The sequence below is a fragment of the Limanda limanda genome, chromosome 11 (genome assembly GCF_963576545.1).
Source record: "Limanda limanda chromosome 11, fLimLim1.1, whole genome shotgun sequence".
In the NCBI taxonomy this organism is placed as follows: Eukaryota; Metazoa; Chordata; class Actinopteri; order Pleuronectiformes; family Pleuronectidae; genus Limanda; species Limanda limanda.
The window spans coordinates 2,069,566-2,089,490 of NC_083646.1; the positions used below are offsets into that span (position 1 = coordinate 2,069,566).

At 42.0% G+C, this 19,925-nt stretch overlaps 1 protein-coding gene across 1 annotated transcript in view; it reads right to left on the bottom strand.

Annotated features, from left to right (window-relative positions):
• znf385d (zinc finger protein 385D) overlaps positions 1 to 19,925 on the bottom strand; it is a 71,866-nt gene that overhangs the window by 836 nt on the left and 51,105 nt on the right. Inside the window, exons 5-7 of the mRNA XM_061080866.1 lie at positions 5,835 to 6,179; positions 4,704 to 4,885; positions 1,708 to 1,809 (exon numbers count right to left, since the gene is read on the bottom strand). Of these exons, the coding sequence (XP_060936849.1) occupies positions 1,708 to 1,809; positions 4,704 to 4,885; positions 5,835 to 6,179 (629 nt within the window). The remainder of the gene's footprint in view (positions 1 to 1,707; positions 1,810 to 4,703; positions 4,886 to 5,834; positions 6,180 to 19,925) is intronic.

The window sequence follows — 19,925 nt, forward strand, 5'->3', positions numbered from 1 at the left end:
AATGATAACCAGCAAATGGCAAAAGGGAAGGAACGGTATCCTGCAGATTTAAACCCACAACCTGCATCTGTTTATTCTTTCTAGTGCAAAGGAGAAGTCACAGAAACCGTGAGCAGTGAAGTTTGGCTCATTTTCACCGAGGAGGAAATAAAACGGCACAAAGGAGAGAAACAAAGAGTGAGAAGCAAACAGCCGCCGACCTCCAGCAGCAGCCTAATCGGGTGAAAAGGTCACCGAAGTTATCCGGCCTAATCTCCTGTATCAGTAATGGAAAAGCTCCGGTGTCTCAGCAGCAGCAGGACGGCAGCCGTCGTCACGGGTTATCAATCACCGGCTCCGGCATCCTAACCCGATGGGAAGCATTCTTTACTCTGCGCTCATCAGAGAAGCTGCTCTCCGTTAACTCAGTCAATGATGGGTTTCATAAAAAGCCATTTCCCCCACACTGGTAACCAGTGGGTGTGATGGATGCTGTTTCCTAACGGCTTCTGGAGGAGGAGCCGTCGGGTTTGTCTTTGTCTTTCTCGAGTTTCTGCTCCACATGGAGACTTCACACATCCTCACAGATCCTCAAAAAACCTCATGTTGAACTCAGGAAACCTTTAATTTGTTTTACCTCTGAAGTGCACGAGGATCAAATCAATGACCTCAAGAGATTCTGTTAAAGGTCACGTGACACACTTTGACTTTTGACGTTTTCTGAACATCAGAGCATTTAAGAATGAGTGTTATTATATGGGAGATATATTTAAGTGTGTATTTACAGACGTCAGTATTCACGATTGAAAATCAACAATTACTATATATTATATCACCTCAATATTAACAGCTATGTACCACTTCAGATTGTCCAAAACATTTCCTTGTTCTTTCATTCTCATATTCATACAGACGACATTGGTCTTCAAATATATAACAGGCTATCTACATTTAATTGTAAAATACAATATTATAAAGTTTAATCAGATGATTGTAGCCTGAGTGGACAAAAACACAAAGTTAAAATGATCAAGCTGAAGATTCAGTATCTTTATTCCAATCAGTGGTTTCTCAGGTTGCTCGATAATCTGAACTGATGCAGTTCACGTGCAGAGGTCGTCAGAATTAGTTAAAACTGACATTTACAATCACCTCAATAGTTTTTGACCTGAGTCTGCGTTCTCCCTCCAGTTGCTCTGGCTCAGTTCAGACGCTTTTTATGCCATTTGTCAATAAAATATGAAGTTTTAATATGAAATCACGGCGCTCACTGCAACAGGGTTTTTTGCCATTTCTAATAAAAGTCAGGTAGCTCTAATGAGAGTTGACATGTAAGTGAATCGGGTGAAGTCACAGGGGATCGAATGTGACTTCACAGAAGAGCGGCGTAGAGCGAGGATTTTCTTTTTGACAAACAAAGAGAGTTTAAGATAAAAACTTCTGCTCGTGTGTGTGTCTGTGTGTATGTGTGTGTGTGTGTGTGTGTTGTTCTCTCCCACACAATCAGCACGAGGGAACAATAGACTTTCTATTCACTCCTTTAGAACAGAGACAGGAAGAAGCTGGAAATTGGAGAGCGACAGTGTCACAGTCTCAGATTTCAAGCAATCAGCGTCTCCGATGTTTCGGATGCGTCCGTCTCATCAGAGTCGAACAGAGCTGGGATTGTTTTGGCGACACGGCGACTTGTGATGCGGGTGAGGTGCGATGAGGCGTTCGGTGACTCACCGGCTGCTTGGTCGGGCCTTTCTGCGGTTTGCTGTAGGGGCTGTATTTGGGTTTGGCTGGTTTACCTGCCGCTCGGTCTTTATGGCGCCGGCTGCTGATGTGCTGGAGACGAGACGGAGAGGTGTCAGTCCTCAGTCACACTCACTCTCTCAAACACATCACATGCACTTTGAATTTCAAAAAACAAATATAGAAAATAATCAATCTCCATTCCCGTCTCTGCCCGTGACCTATAAATTCCTAAAATACACATTCCCTTGTCTCACTTTTCACCGAATATTGTGGTTGATGGCGTGACCGGGAGTGGGTTTCACTGTGGCCGCCGTGACAAGCCAGGAAAGTGGAAGAAGCAGAGGAAGAAAAAAAAAGAGAAACTCAAGGAAGGTGCTGTCACTGTTGTTTCCAGCACAAACATAAAGACGCCGGCGCTGCCAGGGCGGGCAGCGGCAGCGGCAGCGGCAGCGGCAGCGGCACGGAGAGACGCTGGCAGACGCTCCGATGAACGCACGCAACTACTTTTCCACATTCATGATGAGTGTGTAACCATGGCAACATAGGGAAAACAATGCAGATGCTAATAGTGTGTCTTCGTGTGAAATGGATTCAAATCAAAGAACTGAAAATCAGATGATTGAAGCCTGAGTGGATGATATTTATGATATTATGATACATAATTGTGCCACATTTCCTTTTTTTGTAGATTGGGGTGATTGACATTTTTTTTCTCTGGGGATTATGAATAAAAAAGCTCTAAGATCATGAGTTCACACCTGGAATTAAAACGTGTCCTGAATGTGTCTCCTGCAAGTGAACACAAACGAGTTTGTTTTGGGTCAGTATGTTGTCACTGTGTGTCTGTGTGTGTACTTTACATGGACGTCAATATTCTAAACATTTACCTTCTTTAGAATAAGAGATGATTTTGATGTTAAAATGGTTTGCTAACAGGAAATTCTTGTTATTATTCATAATAACTATTCATTTATTAAATTGGACAAATCAGATGATTGAAGCCTGAGTGGATGATATTTATGATATTATGATACACAATTGTGCCACATTTGTTTTTTTGTTAGTTGGGGTGATTGACATTTTTGTTCTCTCTCTGGGGATTATGAATAAAAAAGCTCTAAGATCATTAGTTCACACCTGGAATTAAAATGTGTCTTGAATGAGTCTCCTGTGAACACAAATGTAGTGTTTGGGTCAGGATGTTGTCATTGTGTGTCTGTGTGTGTACTTTACATTGACGTCAATATTCTTAATATTTACCTTCTTTAGAATAAGAGATGATTTTGATGTTAAAATGATTTTCTAACAGAAAATTCTATTTATTATTCATAATAACTATTCATTTATATCTCGTCATTGCTTCTGATATTTTTCCACCAGTTTTAAAATCCCAACCTGAAATAGTTTAATGTAAGAATCTACCGTATAACATTCTGAGTGTATTCTTTATCATTTTTTTCATCTTGTTTACATGTGTATGTAAACAAGATGAAGTAGTTGGTGCTTTCATTTCAAAATATGCTGTGAAAACGTTATATTGATATTATAGTTTAATGAAGTCTGAGATATTGCATCCGTCTGACAAACAGAACAGTGAATTTAATTTATTGCTGTTTTAAAACATGACAGATCAGCTGTGATATAGAAACCAGTTTGATATCTCGGCCTCGAGCTCGATTCCAGTTCAGCTCAGATAACTTATCACTGGCTGAAGTGTGGGAACCTGACCGACTAAAAATACACTTCATGTCTCCGGGTGAAAAGTAATACAGCGTTGAGGGTTTCCATCCACACTTTTCCTCTGGTTTTTTTCGAGCTGCAACGGGAAATGTTGTCAATCTGGATTCTGTTCCCAGAGCGTCCTGTGTGTGTGTGTGTGTGTGTGTGTGTGTGTGTGTGTGTGTGTGTGTGTGTGTGTGTGTGTGTGTGTGTGTGTGTCTGTGTGTGTTTCCAGTGTGAAATCTAAAGGTTGGCCCAGACAAAGCAGAGTGGGTTTGGAGTATTAGATGAAACTCGCCCCATGACACAACGATCAGTAGCTACAAGAGAAAGAGATTTTTTCAACGTGCCCCAAAGCAACGAGCGGAGATTCACATCCCTCCAACCGAGGAAAATATCACAGAGACATCAGAACGCTCCGAGCTCTCCACGCTAACCGGATTTCCTCAACATCGTGTAAACTACAAAAGCGCTTTTCCTTATTTGAGGACAGATGAAGGAGAAAGTCACTTAGCCGTGTTTTTACTGGAGGAATCTGATTTCCTGTCCTCGTGCTGCTTGTGCTTAACCAGATTTCCTTTTTGAGTTCTCGCAACAGTGCAGGACGACGTGAAGCCGAGGCAGCGGCACGGCAGGATGAAAAGAAAAGATCAGATCCAGCAGTGGCGCGTCTTTGTAATCCCCACCAAAAAATATACACGTGTATCTTTATCCAGCGAAAAAGTAAAGTCTTGTACTTCAATACTATAAGTGGGTTTTTAAAAAAGAAAAGTAGAGCAAGAATATCCACTGCTTTGTGTTAGAAACCCACGTCTGCGTATTGTCCATCTTTACATTCAAAGGTCCAATCATAGATAAAAGCTGTCATCACTCAACACTATTATGATTTAGTGTTTTGGTGTCTTTTGTTTTTTTAAGACTTTCAAAAAAGCTGAAAAACACAAACAAAGCTGCTTCTTTATTTATCTTTTATCTTCCTCATGGTTCGAGAGCTGTTTGCTTATCTTCAGTCTTTTACCACTTTTCAAAATCATATTTCAAATCCTTCTTAGAAAGGATCTCATTTTAAAAACTGGTGACCTGGATACAATAAAACAATCTGCAGAGTAACAGCTCACTTATTAGCTTATAGCTGATTACAGCTGATTAAATCTGCTATTAAATCATCCAACAATTAACACACTTCAATTAATGAAATAAAATCTATATAATAATTCCACTTTTCATCAGATCTGTGCATCCGGTCGTGTCAGTTTCCCTCTCACCTGTTTGAGCTGAGTCTCTGAGTTCACGTGCACATCACACGTCTCACAGTGAAACGTCTTGTTCTGCAGACCCGTCGCGGACTTGGTCACCGTGGCAACTTTGCTCTTGACTCCCGGCCGGGGGAAGGACTTGATGGAGCCCACGCCGCTCCTGGCCTCCAGCATCGTCTTGTGCTTCGTACCTGAAGGTCAGAGGTCAGAGGTCAGGTTCCTTTCTGAGCGGGAAAATGACTCTGATCAAGAACCGATGAACCTGAATTCTATTGTGTCCTAGATTCTTGACTTTTGACTAGGGTTGCAAAGGGGCGGAAAGTTTCAGGTAAATTTCCGGAAACTTTAAAAAAAAAAAACTACGCAAATTAAACGCTGAGCAATAAAAACACTATTAAACTATTTATATCTCTGGCATTGTATTAGTGTTTTTTTACAAACTTTCTTCTCATCTTATTCTACAGAACAATGCCACGTGCACTCTCTCATGTGTGGAGACATTTCACCCCATCCAATGTAGAAGGAAAGGCTGTGTACATTTGCAAATACTGTGCAAAGACCTATGTTAAGAATGACACAACGATGCAGAAGCATATAGTCAAGTGCCCAAAGTTTCCTCAGGGCTCAAATCAGCCTATGACACAACAACATGTTTATATTTATGTCTGTATATGACAAGGTAAATACAGTTAGTATAAATTACCCACAACTTTTCCAGTTTATTCCCGTTTATTCCCGTTTATTCCTGTTTATTCCCATTAATTCCCGTTAATCCCCATGGAAAGTTTCCAACTTTGAATATTCACGGAATTTTGCAACCCTACTTTTGACTCAGAACTGTAAAACCAATTCACCTCATACGACAATTTAACATCAGGGAAAACAAACAATATATTATTAAAAGCTTAAAAGTCTACAAAATAATTCATCCAGGGAAAGATGACGATAGATAGAGACTCAAGGATGGAACCAGTGACCCATACTGGTGTATTAAACAGCCGGTTAAATCCCAGTCAGCTCCACAGGTTTTATCTGCTTATTCCCTCAGCCTGTCATCATTCGTCTCCTGATGCTCGAACTCATTTTGACGCCACACGACAGACGGATCATCTGACTCTAACGCTGTCACATGACTCTCACCGCTGTTGTGAGCGTCCAGCTGCGACGCCGAGTTGACGGCCACTTTGCACAGCGAGCAGTAGAGGAGCCGCTGGGCCTTGTCCTGCTCCGACTCCGGATCCGTCTCCGCCTCGGGTTCGGCCTCGGGCTCCAGGTCGGGTTCTGAGGGCGAGTTGAGGTTCAGCTGCTTCTCTTCCCCCCCGGCGGCTGAGGGAGAGTCCGGGGCTGTTGCTGCCGCGCTGCTCGGGACCATCGGCAGGGTCGCGGGCGCCGGCGCCAATGATGGCGGCATCATCGGGGTCGCCAAGAGCTGAGCTGTTCTGAGCACGGGGGACAGCGGGAGGGCCACAGCATCAGGGAGGAGATCTGTAGAGAGAAAAGAATGTGGCTTCATCAAACATCTGTCAACATGTCTTTTTGACTTTGACTTTGTATTGACCTTATTTGTATTTTCACCTGTTTGTATTTTTACACATTAGTGACATAGTGAAGGAAAGGAAATCAGAATCAGAATCAGAAAGTATTTATTGCCAAGTAGGTTTACACCTTCCTGGAATTTGCTCTGGTTATTGGTGCATACAATGAACATAGAAACATAAAAACACAATAAATACACCACACATAAGAAAAACAATAGTAATAATAAAGAAATAATATATATTTACTCACTATTTACTTCTTATATACTCACTTTTTCTAATATTTAAGGGTTAGGGTTAGTTATGTAGTTATTGTGACTTTGAAAAATTATATGAATATCTGCATAAGACTTAAGATTAAGATAAAAGTAGAAAACAGCAGAAGAATAAAGTAGATAAATGTAGAGGAGGTAGAAGTCAAAGAAATAAAAGTGAAACATATCCCTGTGATTTTGTCGTGTCCACATATTGTCTGGTGTCATTTCTTTACCTTGAAATGAGCTTTATTGTGTTTTACCGAACACAAACTCCACCCACTCGGTTGTGTGGTCATTTATAAATTATTCCGATTCTAAATATGTCACAAAACTACACATTTGTATTTCCAGCCCGGCAGGAAGTATAAATAAACCCGGTGACGTCTCTAATCCAGAGTGAGATCACATTAACATGCTGTTTTTCTGAAAGAGCCGTCTGATATATTTTTCAGTCGATACATGAGACTCATAAAACAACTCCACGTGTCTGCGTATGGAATACAGAGGACCGCTGCCACGTTTACCAAAATGAAATCTTGCCTCGGCCGGCTGGACCTGATCGATGCCGCTGCCGCCGAGTTCTCCGCCGCTCCTGTGTCACGGAATGAAGATCCGACAGCCAGGAGAGCAAATCAATAGTGAATTATGTCATGCTATTTTTGTGAGCCCATTATATACGGTCCTTAGTTATCCCAGCGGAGGTGTCGGCAGTACGGCGCCGGGGAAAAGTGCTCGAAGTGGCGTCGTGACGAAGTTCACTTCTACCAAAGGTTAAAAAACACATCAGAGGCTGGAGCAGCTTCTCGTCTCTGTCGTGACCCGCGGTGAAGGAAGTGCACACGAGCGTTTACTGCAGAGAATCACAAGGAGCTGGAGGAGAAGGTTTTAAATTCAAACCGAGGTTGGGAAACAGAAGCTTATTGTTCTAACGCGCTGATGAAAGTTGGCGCTAAATGCTTTGGAGTACGTAAGTGTTTCACTCTGTGGTTTTCTTTGAGGATTCCAGCGGCTGAGAGCATCACATCCATTAACCTTTGAAATGGGCTCTTGGCACGTTTACACTTGTTCTCTCATCTCGCAGTTGAAAGACTCGACTTTAATGAACTTCCTGCTTGTTCGAACGCATCTTTAAAGCAGCGGAAGGGACCAAGGGAAAGATAAATGTACAAAGAACACATTGAAGTGCAGGCGGTTAAGTTTCCTCCAACGATATCAAACAAATAAAATAAATTTCTGCAGTATTGGTGCACAGCAAAATCTGTAGTGTTGTTTTTTCAGTGTTAATATTTTTGAGTTGGTGGGTGTTGATTTTGGAGTTGTTTTAACACCACTAGTGTCAATCAAGCGAGTTAAATGTTAACACCTGTGACTGAGTTAGATTCACTTCAGGGGGAGTTGATCATAAAATATGGGAGGAGCTTCACCACAAATCTCTGCACCCAATGAACCATAACAAAAATCCCTCGGCTCTCTTTATCAAGACAGGTGTGAGACTGACCCTCGGTTTCATTTTAGTATTAAAAATACACTTTAATGTGTTATAAAATAACACTATGTATGTTAAAAATTAACACTCACAGTGAAAGGGAATAACACAATTTAGAGTTAAAGGTGCACGTATGTGGTGTCATAAAATAACACCAAGGGTGTCAAATATTTATCACTGTTAAAGAGTTAAAAAATTAATACTTTTCAAAGTGTAATTTTAAATCAGAATCCGAGAGGATTATGTAGACTCAGAAAAAGTGTTAAATTTAACACTCTGTGAGTTGAATTAACACTCCCGATTTTGCTGTGTGTGAAGTCTAAATGAGAGACACTTAATGTAGACTCCTGAAATTCAGAAAACCTTAAAAATCATTTTGAAGCTGCTATTTTTAGGTTAAATAACAAGTTGCGTTTAAATCAGCGTCTGTTGCTTTTTCTGCTGCAGCAGCTGTCAGCTTCTCCTCAACCACACGAGAAAATGTTAATTTTCTATATCTTATTTCTCTCCATTAGCGTTCTCTCTCTTATGTACAAGTCTCACCTGGAGAACCCATCTCACTCGATAAGACACCGAACACAAGGCAAGGTCAGAGCGAGGTTAACAAAGCCCAACGCTTATCTGCCTTACAGGACCTTTTATCATCCGCGGTAACCGTAGCAACCAAGGTTGGTCTGGGGACTTGTGTTGATAAGAAGTGATGGAGGAGCTGAACATCAGGGCAGATGTGCACTCTGCCGCTGTGCAGGACTGATAAAGAGCTAAAGGTTCCTTTCCTCAGCGACGCAGAGGTCAAGAGACGTTATCCAGGATTAGACACGAACAGTTTCAACTGAAAGCTGTAGAGCCACGTTATTCAAATATGCTTTTATGAATCTATATATACACCGTTTTTCCAAGAATGCGTTAGATTGTGGTGGTTGATGTCTGATAACATCTCAGTAACCTTGATGGACTTCATCTGTCTCGTCCTGCAGGATCCTGTCCCCTGTCCACATATATAATCCCTAATCTGGGTGAGAAGATACTCTATGATGGCAGAGATTTACCGAACAGAAATGTGACTCAAATTAAAATGTCAAGCGTGTCGAAAAACAGAGTGAGCAGGAGTGTAAACACTTCCTTCAGATTACCTGAAAACAGCATCATAATAATCAGTTACTTTGACAATTTAGCCTCAAGTTTCCCATTTTGCAAAAAAAACTATAACACATTTTCTGACCTTAAGCGAGAGATGGAACATTAAATTGAATCTTTGCCATAAACTCCTGCCTCCTCTTCACAGCGATAGTTCGGTGCAGCGTCTGCATCGCTGCGTCAATGTCACTCCGTCTCATCGCCCGACAACACAACCCTTAGGGGCTGGAACGCAAGAGAGCGGCTGAGATAACGTTTTCTAAAACAGACAGAATCTCTGAATTCAAGACTCAACAAAAATAAGACCTTTGTATTTTCAACTTCTTCTACCACATTTAAATTCACTTCATCCAAATTTTAATTTGGAATAGCACCACATCACACAAGATACTAAAAATCAGATCCTGAAACATCAGTCCATCTCATCCCCCGACAACAAAACCCTGAGGGGCTGGAACGCAAGAGAGCGGCTGAGATAACGTTTTCTAAAACACAAAGAAGGAAAGCATCTCGAAATTCAAGACTGAGGTTGCAAGATGATTTGGATGCAACATAAATAAGTCCTTGGTATTTTCAACTCAGTGAACACGTACTTCTACAACATTTAGATTCACTACATCCAGATTTTAATTTTGGATTAGCACCACATTACACACAATAATCAAAATCAGTCCCTGAAACGTCAGATTTCTTTTCAGCAAGATCCATAAATTACTCTGAGGAATCAAGGTTGAGAAAACACCCAGAGAAAAGAAAAAAGACGCCCCATCTAGCGATATTCAAGAAAGAGAACAAAGTGTAATGTGTTCTTTCCTGAACCTGCATTCCTCAAACCTGTAGTTTTTGTACAATCCTGCTAATCGTCAGACAAACAAACCAAACCAAACTAGAACCTTCTTAGCTGTGGTAATTATGGGATGGTTTATCATGGCTGTGGTCAGTGAAACCACACCAAGCAGCTGCGGCAGCTCTTTAACACTATTTACTATCCGTCGCTGACAGGATCCGTCCATCACACGACCAGGCGACCTTAAGCAAGGGCGCCGATCGATTACTGTCACCAGCGACGCCTCAGCGGCTCATCTCACTGCAGAGAAGCAGGTCGGAGCTCCTCGTCTCCTCGTCTCCTTGTCTCCTCGTCTCCTAGTCTCCTTGCCTCCTCCGACGCTTACACACCTGAAGCACGAGGATCAGACGTCGGTGGAGCGGCGTGTTGATTCACCTCCACCTGAACGTCTGTGTTCAGTGAACTGAACCAAAGAAGAACATGTGGCGAACTCAGGTCGTTATTCTGAGTTCTTCTCCTCATTATCCTGAATGTAACGTTTATTTAAAGCCTCTAATTCTCGCAGCTTTTCAAACACTTTGTAAAACAAGAGCACAGTAATCTGAAAACAATAAAGAGGACATGACTCCCACTTTACGCAGTAACATTTCCTTTTGGCAAACTTGAAATGTCCCATTAAAGGCGTCAGGTCGTCACCGGAATAGTAACGATAATTAATCCGTGAACTATTTATGATGCCGCTGACCTTGTCGCTGCTGATGAATAATGGCAGCGACCTCTCCGCCCCCCCCCCCCACCAGCAATTAACCACCACCTCCTCCTCCCGGTCCGCTCGGCTGTGCCAGGCATCACAACAACCTGAACTCACAGCGATTTACTCCCTGGATCTCGCCAGCGTCCAGCAGGCTGCCATCACACCTGCTTCCCCGGGCAGCTCTTCAGTGGCTCCACCCCCAGACTGAGTGTGGAGGCCAGAGGAGTGAAGGTTCAGTGTCGGTGAGGAGCCAGCGTTTCTGTTTCCCAGTGAGTCGGTTTGGCTCGGGCTTTCACCACGAGAGCGGAAATAAAAGCAGCGGCAGAACGGTCCTGCCGCGATAATCAGACGTGGCCTGGTCTTTGTTAGGGATTCTTCTTCTCTGGTGCTAACTCTCCTCAGCTGCACTTCCACTCGCTGCTTCTGTTCAGATCTTCTGTGGTGAATTCATTACGAGCTGCGAAACTCGAATCTGCACCAATTTCCCTCCAGAGATTTTCCTCTCTGGCGAAGATCAACTCCGAGTTGAACCCATTGTTCAGTACAGTTGTTACAGCAGAAATCTCCCTTTCAGCTTTCTTACATCTGACATCAGCCGAGGAGAGAAAACACCCATCGCTCGGGAAATTGACGTCTTCGTGTTGGGAAACCGTCGCCAGGAGCAGTTATTAAAAAAAACACTCCCGGATTTTGGCAATCTGCTTGTTTGCTGTGAGATGTGAAGAGTGCAGATCGATATCGACTTCATCTTTGTGAATTCAGAACAGAGTCGGCTCCGTGATTTGTTTGGCACAACTTGGATCACACGGCGAGGAGGAAAGACCGGATCGGTTCCAAAAAGACGAAACATAAAGCGTCCAACAAATCTAATGTTGAGCATAAACTTTTATCCTTCACCTGGGAAACGGTGCTTTGTCTCCTCGCCTGTTTTTCTTGGGGCTTTAAACTGGATTTTAACAGTCTTCATCTGATATTGACTGTTTGTTTTGTGTGTTTTTGCTCAAACCAGTCAACAGCACATGTATTACCTCATACTCTAAAATGAGTGTGTATACGCAGGCTTCTTTAAACGTGGGTGAATCAGCTAAACGAATGCGATTGACTCATTTCCATTTTTATTCCCAGTGACTCATGTTGGACGTCACTGGAAACCGGCCTCACCTCTGAATCTTATCGGAGTTTCATCTTGCATGACGCAAAGACATAAATCGCTGTTGCACATTAGTTAAAAAACTACAAGTACACAAACACAAGTGAAGGGAAGTTGCAGCATCAATCTAGACTTTTCAATCTTCATTCTAGACTTACTTTGTCAATCTAGAATCTAGAATCTAGATGGACAAAATAAAGAAGAAATGAAAACATACACTTCTGTTACAGAGTCAGTTGAAACTGTAGTGAAGGCAGATTGTGACAAAAGTCTTAGTGGGTTGTTGACGAGTGGAAAAGGGATTGAAGTGAATATGCTTGTCTTTGGACTTTGGGATGAACCTGGGATTCGAACCAAGAACCTTGTCGGGTGATGTGGTCAAACCACTGCACCACAGCAACGTTCTCTTCTATTCAGTGAGGACTTTAAAGTCGTATCATGTTTGTAGGTGTGATGTAAATGAGTAATAATCAGCCTGTAGAAGAAAGCCTCAGTCTCTATCTGCTCTCTGCAGGCCTGTGTTGAGTCATGCGTGTATTCGCCCTTGTGTTGGCGTGGACACATCTACCACGGTGTCATTTAACAGCCATTTGCCGTTGGAAGGGCAGGTGATTAAAGTGTTCTTTGGCCGGTGGAGGAAGCCGTGCTCTCTGGGAAGCCTCCAGTAATCCATATCCTCAGCCAGTGTGACCTAACTGACTCTGCAAGGCCCAGTTAAGAACTCAATCCCCTCTCATTAATGGAGGTAATGACTGCGATCAATCTAAAGTTGGTATGGGCGAGCGAGGCCCAACAGCCAAGCAGGAGGAGGGAGACAAAGAGAGAGAGAGGGAGAGAGAGGTCGGGTTTAAGAAAAGGATTATAAACACGAACAAGGGCAGATTTGGAAGAAAATGAGAAGTTAAATGAAAGTGAAACTGGGAAAGTCTGCAAAAGTTTGAGCCAAAAGCAACCGTGGGAAAACAAAGTGGTTTGTGAGTCGGAGGAGAAAGAAAGAACGAGGGACGCCAGAAGGTGAGAGGAAGAGAGATAACATTAAAAGAGAGTAATCGAGTATGAAACACAATTAAAGGTGTAGACAACAAGGACAAACAGAGCGGAGAGAGAGAGAGAGAGAGAGAGAGACAGAGAGAGAGAGAGAGAGAGGCAGATCGGGACGGGTGCTGTGACCCTCCGAGAGAGAGAGAGAGATAGAGAGAGAGAGACAGAGAGGTGGATCGGGACGGGTGCTGTGACCCTCCTAGAGAGAGAGAGAGAGAGAGAGAGAGAGAGAGAGAGAGAGAGAGAGAGATAGAGATGGAGATGGAGAGAGAGAGAGAGAGAGAGAGAAGAGAGAGAGAGAGAGAGAGAGAGAGAGAGAGAGAGAGAGAGAGAGAGAGAGAGAGAGAGAGAGAGAGAGCGGCGGATCGGGACGGGTGCTGTGACCCTCTGAGAGAGAGAGAGAGAGAGAGAGAGAGAGAGAGAGAGAGAGAGAGAGAGAGAGAGAGAGAGAGAGAGAGAGAGAGAGAGAGAGAGAGAGCGGCGGATCCGGACGGGTGCTGTGACCCTCCGAGTCGGGACGCCGCTTCTCTTCTTCTCCTCCGTTTGTACGTCAGCCTCCGCCCGCCACCTCCCCCCCGAGATTCGCTATGGCGATAGATGCCACGCCCCTCTGAGACCGGTCCACCGACTCAGCCAATCACGAGGTTCCCTGGAGATCTGATTACCTTTTTTTCACTGAAGCTGGATTAAGTGTTTTAATTAAAATGATTGGGTCTTATTATATCCTGTCACAACCTGAAGGACAGAAATCCCTCTTGGCTCCTGAGCGCCGTCAGATTTCATTTGATTTTTTCGACCTCCCTCTTGTCAGAATTCAAAGTGAGTAAATGAGAAAAGAGTCACGGTTGAATAATCCATCGAGTGAAAGATTGATAAGGTTAATAAAAAATTTGCATTCACAAATAAGCATGCATCGCCGCTTGCACTCTATTTTTCTTCACCATCTTCTTCTTCTTCTTCTGTCAAATGGGGAAATAAAAAACCTAATCTGAGATATTTAACAGCAGCAGGAAGTCATTGATTTGAATTCACATGGATTTATCTCTCTCCAATTTCCTCCGACATCAAATGATCCGCAACTAATTTCTGTCGGGGGAAGTTTCGGCGGTATCGCACCCCCCCCCCTAGTCCCACCAAATCCCTCCGAAATGAGAACATTTGCAGGTACGGATCCGATCTAATCAGACCTTCATCAGGTCGGCTGCTGCCTCTCGTGTCTGTTTCCGACCCAACGGTGTGATGTTATGTCATTTTAGTTTCTTATTTCACTCTCTAGGTTTTCTGTTTCCTGTTTTATTTTGTAGTCTTATGTTCCTTGGGTGTTGTCTCTGTCTTCACTTCCTGTCTGGGTGATTGTCTTCCCAAATCCTCATGTGTTGCACCTTTGGTTAATCACCCCTGCCTTCACCTGTGTCTATTTGCCCCTGCCTTCCTCCTTTTGGATTTAAGCCTCTGTGTTCCCCTTTGTCCCTTGTCGGGTTGTACTCGTTGTTTCACGTCGTCTTAATGGTTTGTCTGTTCTGCTGTCTCGTCAGCTTTCCCGTCCTGGATCCTTCGTGTTCTCCTTGCCCCTCGTCGCTAGGGGATATGATCCTCTTGTTCCTGTTTCCCTCCAGTGTTCCATGTTAGTGTTTTATGTTATGTTTGTGTCCTGTTATAGGACTTTTGTTATATAAAAATTATTTTATTTTATAACCTCTGCATCCTGGGTCCATCGCTCCCTCATCGAACCGTGACAAACGGAGATGAAAGCACGTAGTTGGGCTGAAGGGTGGCGTTCGGGGGGGTTTCAGCTGGGGACCCGAGGAAGGAGAAAGAGCTAGAGCGAGCCTCCTCCTGGCCGCCTGCAGCCGGCTCCTCTGTGCAGCTGCTGTCGGAGCTGGCTCGGCTCCCCCGACAATCTGCTCGTTAATAGCTAATATCAGGCTACATTTCCTCAGGCGCTGGACTGGAACTGAGAGATGGAGGCCGGCGCTGTGGGCATTTCTCTCTCTCTCGCTCTCACTCTCCTTCTTTGCCTTTCTCGCTCTACCTCTACTCTCCCTGACGCTGCTGTAAGGACACACACACACAGTAACACACACAGACACACACACACGTACACTTGAGGTTGACAGGCAGCCGCTGAGTCATCCTGCTAATCTCTGCTATCTGGCCGCGTCCAGCTGTTCCTCCGGCTCAGAACACACAGGTTCCACGGAGGCAGTGAGAAGACACTTGGAGCTCGGTGCAGTTTGTGAAGTCTCACCCGGTGATTACACGCCGGCTCGGGCTTCATTCCAGCGCCGTGCTTTTTATTCTTTCAGCAAATCAGCCGGAAAAATCACTGTGAGCAGATGCATCCGTGAAACCTGAAACGACTACTTTCCCTCCATGTTGGTTTTTAGTGTTTTTATCCAAGAAGTTTGTTTTAAACTTTCTTCAGGAAATACACAAAAACAAATGGAACATATGTTTCTAATATAGAATAACATCTGGTAATCTTAATGTAAATACTGCACTGTTTGACCTTTAATCGTTGGAATTGATGTTTTCCACACGTTTAAACATGTCTTTCCATTCATTAAGTCATTTAATTGGGAATGAGACTTCATTAAACTCATTGAATTAAAGGGGAATTCCACCAGAGCTGCTTTTAGACATGTGCTGGGGATTCGAGGTGAGAATTTCTGCAAATCATCCGGAAAAATCACTGTGAGCGGTTGCATCCATGAAATCTAAACGACTACTTTCCCTTCATGTTGGTTTTCTCCATCGCGTTTGATAACAAAAAGTTATTTTAGGGTTTTATCAAAAAAGTTTGTTTTAAAATTTCTACAGGAAATACACAAAAACAAATGGAACTTATCTTTCTCATAGAATAACATCTGGTAATCTTAATGTAAATACTGCACTGTTTGACCTTTAATCGTTGGAATTGATTGTCTGTTTATTGTCTTTCCATTCATTAAGTCATTTAATTGGGAATGAGACTTCATTAAACTCATTGGATTAAAGGGGAATTCCACCAGAGCTGCTTTTAGACATGTGCTGGGGACTCAATGTGATAATCTCTACAGGTCTTGGCAAGTTGTGCAGGTGAATAAAAATCTTTTATTGCTGCAGAAATTTAGATTTTTTTGTCAAGAAATACAAACTAACAGTGGAATAAATGAGATGATATCTCTGGTTCTGCTGCATCAACTTTGATCCTTTTATAAAAAGAAACGTAATTTACATATTAAGCAACTTCCCAGCATGCACTGCTTGAGAGTGAAAACCCTCCAGAGACCCCCCCCCAGCTCGTCTGTGAGGACTTCGTGTCACCTGAAGGACGAACTCTTCAAACTGGGAAATGAAGAACACGGAAAAACAAATAGGAACTTGTTTTGTCAAGTTCAGTGAATTTAATGAAGTCGGTTTCTTAGAACCCGTGAGACGAGTGTCAAATTAATTAGTTTCGTTAAGAAAATTCCTCTCGAGGATCTTTATCTGCGTTTCTGCCTGTTTTTTCAAAATTCTTTGCTCTTTTAAAAAATAAACTGTTTATAATTCAAAAAACCCTCAAAGCTCAGACATGGTTAAGATAATTCTCTGGAGTTTTATTTAAATGTTTCACCTTAGTTTGTCATTTTAAATTTGTAACTTCCGAAATAAAGTCACTACAAGGCTACAAGACTGAAATACACATTATTTTCTTCATTCGATTTTTGTATAAAACGTAACCAGATTTAACTTCTACCCACAAACGTTATGTTGACCATGAACAAAGCTCATATGATTTAGATTCATATTAATATCTGGTGATTATTGTTTCATAGCGTCATGTGATTTATTGCTGCCTCATGTGAGTGACTGCTTCTGATTATAACATCTGGTCCCCACAGGTCTTCATGGTTAGAAGTTGAATCGCTCGCTGGTTTTCCAGCCGGGTCGAGTTTAACGCTGCATTTTTCCCACAGGCACATTTCATTAAAAGGTTTGTAGCTCGGCCGTTTCATCTGAGGAGTGATGCTGATTGGTTCGTTTTGTTCCTGAGAGCTTATCGATGTTAGCAAGACTGAAGGTGATTGGTCAGGTCCTTTTGTCTGTTTCCTTTGATTTAATCTGCACAGTTTGGTTTTACCTCCTGTGTTCACGTCGTTATTGCTTTTGTTTAAATCATAGACTGTAAATAAAGATGGACGACAATACAGCTAACCAAACGTTAAGCCCATTCTTCTTGATCGCCCCCTGGTGGCTGGATGCAGTAAAGGTCATAAACCTTGTCACTTCCATATAAGGGGCAGAGAAATAAACCGAATTAAAAAGTCAAAATACAAGTTAAATAGTTTTTCAAAGACGGCTTCTGTAATTTTGTCTTATACAGATGTTTGTTCAAGTATTGTAGAATTAAATAAAACTGGTTTTATAAGATGCTATAAAAGAAACAAGGTGCAACGTCATGATTGGCACTGGCTTCTGATTGGTCGAGAGTATCAGTGGGACCTTGAAACTGCGGCTCCACACTACGATATAATACACAAAGTTTATGCTTCGTTCACACATTACTATATGTTTCTTAAAACAATATGTAAAGAAAAGAAACAAACAAAAGTAAACTCTACTAAATAATATCCAAGACAATTCAGACGAGATCTCAAGATTCCAAACGAGCTATAACATGAATATATTCACCTTTTCAAAAACATGAACCTATAAATACAGGGTTAGATAAGCAAAACATAAATGTATAAATTATTAGACACATTTCAGAGCCTCTGCGCTTAAGTTATTCCCGCATAAAATACTTCACAGTCCACTCCCACAAAACAACCAAACTACTCCGTGTTTGAATAGAAGTAATCACCCGACTGTGGACCTATCATTAGGAAACCGCACTCCAGTGACACAATCAGGTGCGTTTCTGTAACACAAATAAGAAATCAAGTCGTATTGTTCCCAGCTCGGTTGTGTTGTGCTTCGGAATGAAATTATTTCACGAGCAAATCTGTTTTTTCTCCGGTAATTTCAGAGCAGGAACCCGAGCTGCAGCCTCCCTGTTGTTCCTGTCTGAGCTCACTCTCTCTCTCTCCATCACTCCCCCCCCCACCAACTCGACTTTTCATTAGAAATTAGGTTTTGTTGCCACTGATAAACCGTCAAACACTTCAGCCTGTGCAGATAATGCAGCGTTTACCCGCCTCGACAATTAATTCCTCTGACATCCGAGTGCATTAATATTCATTACTCGGTGCCACTTGTGACAAACCGCCGCCCCCCCACGCGCTGTAGATACGACAGCGAGATGCTGTAAAAATCTGCTCCTGGCTTCTTCTTCTTCTTTTTTTTAAACGGTGCTGAAAATGATTAATAGCTACTTGTGTGTTCTTGTTGTGACAGCTTGTTGTTTAAGTTTTTGTGCTCGTGTTCAAAGTGTTTACATGTTTCCCAGCGGCTGAGCTGCGTGGAGACGGATTTAAAGAGATGTGGATCTCAGGGACGCTCCAGTGGGAGGAGGTCAGAGGTCAGAGGTCAGCGTCTGGATCCCACCTCCTGTTGTAGGAGGAGGAACGATGCATAACGAAGCTTCAGATGACGGAGTTCACGCCGTATGGAAGCAGACATTAATAGGTTTTTGTTCTTTAATGCTTTACTTTTGCAACGAGCATCTAAAAGTGAGAAGTTTGGAAACATTGTTGGAACTATTTTAGTTTGGAAACTCTGTGGGAGTGACCTCAGCCTCATCGTTCGTCACGTGTTCTTACTTTTCAAAATCGATGTTCCTAGTTTGTACTATTTCCTGTTAATGAGCAACTGTTTCCTGTTTACACCGTGTGTTAGTATGGACGGGGTTGAAACGCCGTTTTTCCATTTTAAAAAGCTGCTTTAAAATGGAGCCATATTAATATGAGTGTAGCTTTAAGATTGGATGAATGAAAATCCTCTACATCCCTTATGTCTGACAGCATCATTTATTATTTAGGGAGATGTATGGCCTCGTATCGATATTCATTCTGCACTTGTCATCGTTTAACTTTAGAATCACATGTGTAACGGTCAAACTGCTTTTTTACAGCAGAATTTATCCAGCACCACTTTCCTTGCTGTGATAATCCTTCTGTTAATTCAAGCCTATATATGGAAATTTAAGGTTTTTGTGACGTGATCCTCAGTCAAACTTTATTAAAAGTAACGTGAGTCTCAGTTTGAAAAATTCAGTTTTCATCTTTTAATTTATTTTACAAAGATATATTAAATCTCCACTGTAGCTCTGGGGGATGAGAGAAATCAAGTCCGTCTGCTGAAGCTTCATATTAACTTTAGGTGAACTTGGGAATAGTTTATTTTTTTCACAGGACGGGGACTGAGTGGATTTGTCATCATCACTTAATTTAGAAACTTGCACACGAACAGGAGGAAAGTTTAGTAGAAACTGTTTTAATGTAATAATTAAATAATAATTTGAGAAAAGCTGCCTCGTTATGAATATCTCAATATCTAACGGTCATATTAAGACTTTATGAAACTACTATTTTATGATGTAAAGAGAAAATCTAACCACACTATGAAAATGGGAAATAATCCGAAATAGTTTAACTCAGGTCTGTTTCTTTCTTCCTGGTTCTTTTTCACAAATGAATTTTATTAAATTTCTGCCATTTTATTATTTCAAAATGTCACTTTCTTTTATATTCCACTGTTTATGTTTCGTTTCATTTCACAGAGGCACATTTCATCTCGACGTTTCATGAAACAATGCAGAGCCACTTGCGTGACTGGCTGTTGCAGTCGATCACATTCCAAACCAACTCGACTCTGACAGAACGTTACAATGACCAGCGTTATATTACAGCTGCTGAAATTATACAATCTCCGATAAACTCTTATTTTAAAAGGGAGCAGGCCAAAATAACAATTCATAGCCATGACCTGAATTTGAAGTAATTTCTTTCTGTCTATTTCTCTCTGTATTTAATTATGTGAATACATATTCAAAGAGGATATGTACATATTAAAAGTGTTGTGTCTCCATATTAATTTGAGAGCTGACATTTATTATACTTACTTATTTGTTGGTCTTGTCTGTTCAGTAATTTTTTTCTTTCACAGTCTCATATGT